At 39.2% G+C, this 10,918-nt stretch overlaps 1 protein-coding gene across 2 annotated transcripts in view; it reads left to right on the top strand.

Moving 5' to 3' along the window:
* Window positions 1-10,918, top strand: part of THADA (THADA, armadillo repeat containing) — a 218,808-nt gene that overhangs the window by 182,470 nt on the left and 25,420 nt on the right. For both annotated transcript variants that reach the window (XM_017744780.1, XM_017744781.1), the window contains exons 33-37: window positions 1,043-1,455; window positions 1,830-1,951; window positions 3,321-3,393; window positions 5,238-5,382; window positions 8,516-8,647. In XM_017744780.1, the coding sequence (XP_017600269.1) occupies window positions 1,043-1,455; window positions 1,830-1,951; window positions 3,321-3,393; window positions 5,238-5,382; window positions 8,516-8,647 (885 nt within the window). The remainder of the gene's footprint in view (window positions 1-1,042; window positions 1,456-1,829; window positions 1,952-3,320; window positions 3,394-5,237; window positions 5,383-8,515; window positions 8,648-10,918) is intronic.

Genomic DNA, 10,918 nt, shown 5'->3' with positions numbered 1-10,918 from the left:
TTGAACTCAAGGCACATGGGTATTTCAGTCTACGTGGGTGTGAGATAGGACCATTGATGATTTTTTTCTTTCTTTTTGTGTCTACATTCCCAACTCTGAGAAGGCCTGAAACCCTCTGGTATCACAGATGGCAGTGGCCTCTTGGTTGACTCCAGGAGGTGGCCAAGCACTAAAGAAGGTTCTCAGGCTGTGCTGGGCCATGTGGACAAGGTTGCACCAGTGTAAATGGCTGAAATGCCACAGTTCCTGTGCTGATACATGAGAGGGGTTACAATGCAGCTCCTTTTTTTTCTTAGCTATGTTAACTGTTCAAAATGAATAAAAATAGGAAAAGCATCCTGGATTTTTTTATCAGTAAATTCTTTAAATTGATACACACAGGACATGTCTATTTATCTCAAAGGGGCATCTTCTTAATAGCAGGTTTTTTCTGACTAAAGCTATGAAGGCGTGAGATTTTCAGTACTGTCAGAATGGCCTTTGTCATCATTTCTCCTGATTTCAGTTGCAGCTGAGTAGTCTGACAGCACTTTGTCCAGCTTGGTCTCTGATTTTAGAGCTAACTATCTACATTTTTTCCACATATATTTAATAGTTTATTTGTGTTAATGACTTTCTACAACGGTAGAAATGGTAGGTTTGTACCATTTGCAATATTGTATTACTGGCTTGATTTAAAGAAATGCTTACCAAATGGATGTAGTTGGTAAAGATTGCAGGAAATCAAAGATGCAAGGTACTGTAGCATTTTTTAAGTTGATTGAAACTTGTGTTGATTGAAAATAGTGTTGAACAATTTTTGGTTCTCAGAAAACTTTGTGTCCTTGTTTCTTTCTGTTTAAATATGAATACATGTGATACCTAGCAAAGCTTTTTTATAATTTGGAATCAGTTTAAAATGAAGGAGAACCCTGGTTTTCATTTAATGCCTGAATTTACATTGTGATACCTTTTGCATACCTGATATTTTTCAACTTCATGGTCTGAGGCAGATGGTAACATCATCTATTTGTCACTTTACTAAGTGTTACTCTCATTCCAGGAATGCAATTGCTTGACTTTTGGGAAGAGATGAACAGAGTCATTTCAGATTCTGAGTTGATGTCTGGTATTCCCTACTCATCTGCAGTACCAGGACTGATACAGTATCTCCAGAGCATCACCAAACTTGTAATATCAGTGCTGTCAGTGACTGCAGGTGCTGACATCGAGAGCTGTGGTTCAGCTGCTGCAAAGAGAATGGCCAAGCCCTCACTGTCAGTAGCTCATCTCCTGCACTGCGAGTTCCATGAGGTGCGTCTGCTGGCATTGGAAGCAATACTGCCGTGGCTGAAACAAAGAAATTCCAAGCAGATTGCAGAAGGAAGAGGAGGTGTATTGTGTTTACTCATTGATTTGGAAGACACTTTTCTCACAATGGCTCTGAAGGAAACCAATCCCCAGTGTTTTTGCAAGGTAAGAGGTGCTTTTTTATTGACATTTTGTATGTTTTCAGTAAATTATGTTTCTAATTTTTAGATTATATTTGTAATTTTCAAAAATATATTTCATATATATTTCATGTATATTTCATGTATTTCATATATGCATTATGCTTTTTAAATAATGGGTGAGTAATTGGGGTTTTTTTGCACTGAACAGGAGCTGTGCAATAATTTTGTAACAGATGTTCTTGTGTAAAAGCAAGAACTTCCTCTCTCCTTTCTTAGAACTATCCAGAGGGAATTTTTGTGTTCTTGGAGTGGAGCTTAAGTCAGTGTTTTATTGATCTCAAATGTGCACATTCCTGTTGAGACTGTAAATTCTTTGTTTGTGAATTGTGTCTGCAGGTGCTGGAAATTCTTTATAATATGGATCTCAGAAATGTGCTTCCAAAGACCAAATGCTCTATAAAAATGAATCCAAATGAGCTCTTAACCTGGAGCTTAAACCTTGCAGATATCCCCAGCAGGTATGGTCTGTCATGCATGTTGAAATACTTATATTTTAAAAACTTTTAACACTGATCATTAATATATTGGTTTGGGACTGCCCTTTGATTTAAAAATCCGTGTTTCAGAAAAGTGAGTGTGGCTTATTTGAGTAAAGAGGGTTCTTGAGAATTTTTCAGAGAAGTTAGATGTGGATCTGAATTACTAAAAAGGCCCCCAGGTCATACTAGCACCCTGTAAATGTCCAGTAATACAGCTCATGAAGCACAAAGTTATTCTGGCTGTCCAGTGAGAGCCAGTGAACATAGTTCTTCCTGCATGGTAATTGGGAAACACCCAGTTTAATGTAGAATTAGCAATTAGTATTAATGATCCAACCATACACTCGTTTGCTGTGAATCTGCCATCCCCCCTATCCTGGTTTATGGGCAGATGGTTTGTAGAAAGAATGACAGATCTCATTTAACTTGTTGGATTGTCAGAAATGGTTAATCCTAATCCTTAGGGTTTGCACTCCTTACACAGACTGTAAAGCCAGCAGAAAGCACTGAAAAGCTGGAGCCAGTTTGTAGTTCCTACTGAGTTAGAAGCCGTGTCCATCTATCCGTAGTGGAGTGGACAAACAGGGTTACAGTGTCCATGCTCTAAGGGTATGACATCCTGTTTCTGATAGCTTTTTAAGCCATGTAAACATTGCAGTCCAGTGTTACCAATGTCGAGGGTAAAGAGTTTAGAATAGCATTTTATAGCTGTGCACATTTGCTGCTGATTTGCACTAAGTTGTTCAAATGATGGGGAGTGGTCATTTCTGGGATGAAGTAAGATACTGGTGGTAAAATAACACTGGCTGGTGCTGTTAGAGGGAAATGGCTGAAATAGCTGCCCTTACTGCTCAGGTGTTGTCATTCCCCATGGTGGGAACAGGCTTCAGAAGCCACGGTGCCAAGAGCCATGTCCTTAGATCCTGCTAGGCAGCAGGGAAGCTTGGAAGCTGGCAGTAGGCATATTCTGCACTAGAAGCATTTCTAGCAGCTGTAGAAGATATTCCTGCAGCTAAACACCAGCTTGAAGAGATGCTTTTGTTTACAATTTAAAATAATGTCTGGGTTATTTGACTTGGGTTCCATTTTCAAATGTGTTCTTCTATGAGAAGTATGTAAATAGAAAATAAACATGAGAGAAGTGAAAGTAAGGGCATGTTTCATTTGCATATCAGCTGAGAACTTAGCTAACATCTACATCTCTAATGTAAAAGCTCCAAGTGCTCAGCTTGAAAAATACCTGTTGGTGATAATCAGAAATAATTAAGAGCTGGCTGGTTTCTTGTAGAGATGAAATGATGGCAGAAATAGCTGTTTTTCTGATATGTCCTTTGTCTTGTTTTCTCAGCCCTGAACGTCAAACCATAGCTCTCAAATTTGCCTCCAAATTGATTATCTACCTTTTGCAGACCCATCAGCAGGTAAGGGAAATGGAGCTGATTAACAGTTTTGTAATTCTGCAGGTTTTGGTGATTGAAGCAGTAGTGTGGCTTCTTTTAGATCCACTCCCCAAGCTTGTGTTTTCTTGTGTCCTTGCATCATTTTTGATATTATGTCTTCCTCTCTGAATATGCTGCCATGTTCTGAAATGAAACAGCTAGGAATATCACCTCAGTATATCCCTCTCAGAGTCATTTCAAATACATATGTAAATATTTCTGATGGAGTAATTTCAGCTTCTGAGCCCATCCAAAATGGTCACTGTAGTGTGGAAAGGGAAATGCCTGTGGTGTTTAATGCTTGTTCTGAATCCAGCCCATTTACTGAAGTGCAACTTTTTTGTGGTTTCTTGATTTTTGGAGAGCCCACAGGAGAGCATGTCGGGTGGGAAGGCACGAAGCTAGAGCCGTGGTTGGGTGCAGTTCCCAGCCGGCTCAGATTTCTTTTGATTTTAAATTGTCAGTCTATGATACATATGTGTAGGGCAGAGCAAAGGCAGCTTTAGTGCTGGACATTCTTAAAAGTCTTTTCAAAGACACAAAACCCACTTAGTGGATATTTTAAAACAAACAAAACTCTCATGATCCGTTTTAAAAGGAAGATTTTTTTTTCCTTACATAGCTGTTATTTTTCACAGAATGAGCAGCAGAATGGATTCATATTGTATGCTAATAACCACGTCTTATTATAAAAAAATATAAAATCAGATTTGCACGTAAGAATTGAGGAACATGAATTATGATGTTAAATCTTTTTGTTAAAGGAAAGGCATAGTGTGAGGACTTAAGTATAACATAACAGAGGAATTAATGAAAAATGCTGTAACAATCTTAACTAGAAATACTAAAACAACTTTCTCTAATAAGCATATAAATCCTGGCAGATCTAAGATATACCTACAGAGAGAGCTTTTGGCTTTGGGAAAGACCAGGTACATCAGTTTTCCATCTAAATTCTTTCTTTGGGCTTGCATTCAGTATTTACATCTGTGGAAAGGATTTTCTCTTCCATAAGGTAAAAGTTAAGTTCTGTCTTTCTAGATATTCCTTCCATGTGTCTGCTTGAAATTTGAGTCATTTTAACATCTTGAGAGATTTTTATGTTTTGTTTTCACCTGTTACAGAATCTGTAGGACACACTCTGGCTCTGTCCCTTTGTGCAGTGCAGGTACATGGCCCTGTACCAGGCAGAATGAGGCAGAGTATCGTGAGGTTTCATCGATTCCTCAGTTAATGAGGTGGATTGAGAACTGGCTGAATGGCACATCCCAGAGGGACATAAGCAGTGTCACAGGGCCTAGTTGATCTGTCACTAGTGGTGCCCTCAAGGTTCAATACTGGGCCCAGTGTTGTTTAACTTATTCATCAATGACTCGGTGGAGGGCCAGACCCCTGCTCAGCAAGTTCACTGACAACACAAAGCTGGGAGCAGTGGCTGATACCCCAGAGGCTGTGCAGCCCTTCAGAAAGGCCTCAGCAGGCTGGAGAGATGGGCAGAGAGGAACTGTCTGAAATTCAGCAAAGGACCAGCATATTTGTCTTTGGCTTGCATGTTTAGAAGAACTGAGGACACAAAGATATTCTTTGACTTGTGTGGTCATTGGTGAGTCTGGTGTGAAGGGACAGAGCAAGAGACTTGCCTGTGAATACTGCTCTGACTAAAAGAAAATCTCCTAACTTCTAAATGGTCATGTGGGATTCACGACTTTGAAAAAACCCAGCATTTACTAATGAGCAGTATCCCTTTGGCAGGCCATAGTTCACTGTGATGGTAAGAGGTAACACCAGCTTGTACAGCATACTTCTCATGTGTTCTGTGCCTTCAGATTTCAGAAGAAGTCTTGAAAAAATGGGTTCAGCTGATAGTGTATTTTTGTGGAGATGAGCAAGAGACAGAGATGATGCTAGCAGCTGCTGAAGTTCTTAAAAGTATAACATCATTCCTTCTGATCAGTGAGAAGCTCATCCTTGGTAAGTAGCTTGAACAGTAATTTTCTGGATCTTTTTTGATGAAATCCATTAATACATGATTTCATATGTATTGTATGTGTACACACAGTCAAAACAGAATTACATCAAACGGGGTTATTTGAAAATTTTAATAGGATTTAATTACTAAGCATAGAGATTTATTTAAATTCTGGTAGAAAGGACACGTGCACAGCCTCTTGCAGTAGCTCGGCAGAAGGGGCACATGAGATGTTGTTATGTCTCCAGGTCACTATACATTGCTGTACAGAATTATGGGCTTGCAGTTGTTCTCTGACTTGAATCTTTCTGTAATACTCTACTGGTGATGGGGGCATACTTTATACTGGGAGTGTAACAAAGCTGTGCTGGCTGGATGTTGAAATTAAGGGCTTCCGTCTAGAAATGAGAGTCATGTTCTACTATAAGAATGATTAATAATTGGATCACATTATATCCCCCAGGTATAATGATTTTTTTTTAAAGTTAACATTAGATTGTCTCTTTAGAAAACAAAGAAAGAAAGAGAACAAATATAACCTACACAGCCTTATTCAACAGTTTAGTGACTGAGAGGCAAAGCTAAACTTTGGTTTGGAAACTCTGGTTTGTTCTGGAGAATAGATGGGGTTTTTCTTTTAGCTCCCCCCCCGACTTCATTGAGTAGATAATGGGGGATTTTGTGACTAAAGGGCCAGGAAATATGCGAGAATAGGTAGTAACATATAATAAAAAAATTATTTTGCATCCTGAACAGGACAGACAGCTTTAGATAGTTTTAACTCCATGATACTTTATTCCAGTGTAGTTATAGAAATGTTTTTGGTTTAAGTAGCTTAAGTTCATCCATGTGGACTGGATACAAATATGTCTTACACAAGAAGAACAGTATATTTCTTAACCTGTAGATAGTGGTTTTGTGAAAAATCAGCTATTATTATGAGATGTGCCTTTTAAGAGGTACTGGTAACATTTAACAGAGCTAAATCTGTTATATGAGGTAGACATTGCACTATTAAGTTTTCATAGTATCAGCTCTGGAAATCTTGACCTCCACCATGTAGATAAAGCTCTTCATAGGACAGACATCATTACCATTTTATGTCAAATGAAGACAGGGGAGGTATTGGAGTGAAAAAGTCCCAAATGCTGTGCTTCTCATCTGTTGTTATTTGGATGTGGTCCATAGATGATGGACAACAGTTTCCTCTTTGATCTTGTCAAAACAGTTGCTGATTTCCATGCTTTCCAGTCAGGCAGATGTGGTCTGAAATAAAAAATAGCAGCAGTTTGTATCCTGTATAAAATCCTAACAAAACAAATGAAAACAGACAAGTAAAAATAAATGCTCCCCAAACAGCCCAGAAAATAGACCCCCAAGGTCTATTTGGTGGGCAAACCATCCCAGTTAGCTCTTTGCTCTGAGAATTGATGCAGGGGAAGAAAGATGCAGAGCTGACCCTCCATAGTACCTAGAATTGTGAGTCTGGGGGTCTTTACGACTGTGAAACTGTCAGTACTGCAGTGTTCAGCAAATCAAGGGCATGGTCTGGTGATTAGTTGTAGTGATACAAACCCAGAATAATTTCCTTAAAGGGCTTCTGTGCATGTAAACAGCTTTGACTTCTATGCCTTCTTCTGCATCAGCTTGCTTGACCACATACAGTAAAAAGTAGAAGTTAAAGGAAACTGTGGTTATGTGAAATGCAGTTGTAGTCATTCCCAGGAGCTTCCATTATTATGTTCATAAGAGGAAGAGGGTGAATGCCAGTCTGTATGTTCTGGTTGACCCCATCATCTTTCCATCAAGCTGCTTGAGGGTTCAGAAAAAGTCTTTCCATTTGCAGACTTCCACTGCTTCTGGAGATAGAGTAGGAACTTGTCTAGATGGGAAATCTGGCAATTGAATCTATAAGGGAATAATTATTCTTCCCTAGCTGTACCAGTATAACATTATTGAGTGTGTCATGCTAGGAAAAAAAGCCACTTCTTTCTGAAATAATTATACTTCATGCCATTGCCACATAGGGAAGTTACAGGTAATACAGGAATGCTTCTTCTGCCTGTGTAGTAAAGCCTTGAGCAATTTACTTTGGCCAAGCAGTAAAATACAGTTGTCTGGCTAGCCTTGTAATACAAATCTCTGATAGACCTGCTGAAAACATGGTAGAAGAAAGCCAGCAATGAAACACAGCTCTTGTGTTGTCTGTAGTCACCAGAAAGTAATATCTAACAGCTGGCTGCATCTAAAAGTGAATTTCTAGTAGATTCCTTTAATCAGGATGTTCAACAAGACCTGAAAAGTCAGCTGAAAAATACCCCAGCAAACCTAGGAGTACAGCCTTGTGACTTGAGCTAGTCATCTATGGTGTGGCATGAAATGGCACGAGGCTTTGCAAGGGGAGTATGGCTTGTGAGGTGTGAATTGCCACTGGGGTGGTGTGTGCTGTCTGCCTGCTTGGCCATTACCAGCTGAGCACCTCCCTCTTGGCAGCTCTCTCTGGTTAGTGTTAGCTGTGTACATGTAATTACCTCATGGATTAAACTTGTTTCCAACAGACAGTGGGTGTAAGGCTGGCAGGGCATACTGGTGAGTGCTGGGTTCAGGTGGATGTGGGAGAAGGAGGTGTGATGGGTAGATCCCTGAGAGGTGAGGTCTTTTGCTGTTTCCAGCAGGGAATGGCATTTGTGTCCAGCACTACTGGCAGTGTCTGAAGAAAACTTGGTTTGGCAGCCTCTGCTCCAGGCAGATTGCAACAGCAAATTCATGATCAGAGTGCATTGGTCAATTTTTGATGTTGCCAAACAGGAATTCTGCACAGAATTTTTGATGTTGCCAAACAGGAATTCTACACTCCCAGAAACTATAGGAAATGGAGAGCATTCATGACTAAAGTTGAACCCCAATAGAGAGGCCCATTCTCTTATCTGTAGCCCACTGTTTAAACCAAGCTGAGTCTGCCACCTAGATAAGGTTCACACATGCTGAAAATACGTTGATCATATTGCCAGTCTTTTTCCCAGTGGTTTGCCAATGACTTTCATGTGTTGTGTTTAGGTGTGGAAACAGAGCTCTCTAACTTCTTTGAATGCATATAAGAAACAGACTCTAAATTTTCTCCACAAATAAATATAGGACTATCTGATACCCTTGGTCTGTGGAAATGTGTGATTCTACTGCTGCAGAATGAAGATTTGGTAGTAAGGGATGCTGCTGCTGAAGTGATACAAGTGGCACTGTCTGAAAAAAAGAGCAATGAAGGAACAGGTATGTTAACTTTATTTTTAAATATTATTGAATGTTTGGGAGGCAAAAGTATTTCTTTCTCATCAAAAATGTCTTGCTAACTGTAAAGTGCTCCATCCATCTCCTACAAATACGTACCATAAAAGATAACAGCAAGTTTGACGCCCACCATGCTTTATTATTTTGCTTTTACTGTTCTTGGTATATAATTTGCATATGGTTACATAGAGATGTAAAAAAGACAACAGCAGTACTCAGCTTTATGGTTCGTGCTGTGATGAGTCAACATTCACATAATTTCAGAGTTTGAAAGTTCTTTAATACCAGCTCAGGTCTAATATAATGCAGTGCAAGACATTCCTTGAATCCCACATTGTTATAAGAGCCTAATCACAGAGAGACAGGAATCTAGGAAGCACTGTTCAACTCATTGATTCATTATTAGACTTTGAAATCCATTTAGATCCAGATCAACAAAGACAATTCTCAGCATAACCCACAATGTGCTTTTGAGGATGTGGGCCTTTTTGTCTGCTTGCCCTAGTTTACTCAACCCTATTAATTTAAAAATAGCCACAAAACTTGAGTAGGCTTAGCTAATTAATGTGCTTCACTTTGAGAGTCTTTGCTGACACATTCTTCCATGTGTTGTGAATAAATTAGAATTTACTACCATGTTCACCTCTCTCTGGTGATCCCTGGTCTGTGCTACTCAGTAATGCCCGTACCAACTTGTCTGCAGTCAGTTCAAATTAAGTCAGCCCTCTCCATGTGAACTTACTCTAGGCTGGAGATACAGCAGCTCTGTGGCTTAAAAAAAAATAAGCAAAGGCAGTAAAATTATGTTTTCCACTATTGTAGATAGAAGAAGGCAGGAATATGCTCATGTGGCAAGTGTGGTTTTGAGCTGGCGCTGTTCAGGCACAGTGCTGGGGGGTAGAAGAAGGTAAAAGGAGGGATATAGAATGGACAACTTTTGTCTTCCTGTTAAATCCCACAGCTCTGATTCCAGCACTGGCATCACAGCTCTGACAGTTTCTCTTGTCCCAGCTACAGCTCTCTTGAGTATTGAGGGGCTCTGTGTGCGTGTGCCTCAGGTCGCCAGTGCTGGCCGTTGGGGGCATCCTCAAGTGTCTCAAGGTCGTAGTTTCTTTGGGAATAATACAGTGCTGGGTTGTCTCTCTGAGTCCTTGTATCTTCTGCTTTCTCCCTTGTTCTATCCTGGTGCCAAGGGATATTTTCCTGTAATTGGATGAGAGCTCTGTCCTGCTAATTAATACTAAGGTCACATCAGTGCTTGCTCTTATAACTTACCTCTTTGTAAAGCTGAAGTGACCTTAATTGAGAAAATAAAATAAGAATTGTTTTTTATTTGCTATGTTCCTAATTAGGATGGGGACCCCACTCCCCAAACTTCTGTTAACCCCTTAGTTACACTTAGCTGTGCCTTCCTGTTTTTTCACTTAAACTTCTTGCAATGAAATGTGTCTGTCTTCTGTTACTGAAAAAGAATGCTGCATTTGAAAAGAGATAATTCAGTTTCTTTTCATGTCCATTTTTCATCATTGTTCCTTCCTGTGATCTTTTTTCCCCTGCTAAACTCCTTTCACTTTTTGTGTTTTGCTTTCTAGCTTTTGGGGGGAGCAGTTTTGCCCTTGTGGTTTTTATTTATAACCAGATTAAAATTACCTTAGCTTTGTACGTTGTTTGTTTACTTCCATTTACCCCCTTTCTTTTCATGTGCATGTGAGAGTATGCAGTATGTGTGGGTCTGTGGTTTAGATATTTCATAGATCACCAGTGCTCTTTGTCCTGGGAATTTTTAAATTACATTCAAATATCTGCTTATTTTTTCTCAAGTTTTCATACCATGAAAGTCTGATTTTTCATCACAGCACTGACTTTAAAATAACTAAACCCATAGAGTGAAATTCATTAGAAGCTGTGAAACAGCTCTCTTTAAAATTCTTACTTTATAACAAATTACTGGATGTCCTAAATTAACTGACTTTTCATTTCCATTTATGATGATAAATTAGTATTGTGGCTCAGCAGTTTTATCATGAGATCGAAAGATGACTTGACATCAGAAATAGGAATGGATGTTTAGAAACCTGTTTTATACATTTTGTAATTGTTTCACTTTTATATCATTACCATTACTGCTAGCTAACACGAGAGAGTAAAGAGACTATTAAAATTTCAGCTTCATTTGTGCATCAAAAGTGTTGTGTCCTAGTAGCCATTTTATTTCCAGAAATACTGCACTGTAGGATTAGATTATGCTGTATT

Source organism: Corvus brachyrhynchos, unplaced genomic scaffold, assembly GCF_000691975.1.
Source record: "Corvus brachyrhynchos isolate BGI_N302 unplaced genomic scaffold, ASM69197v1 scaffold258, whole genome shotgun sequence".
NCBI lineage: Eukaryota > Metazoa > Chordata > Aves > Passeriformes > Corvidae > Corvus > Corvus brachyrhynchos.
This window is presented reverse-complemented; position numbering and strand designations above follow the sequence as displayed.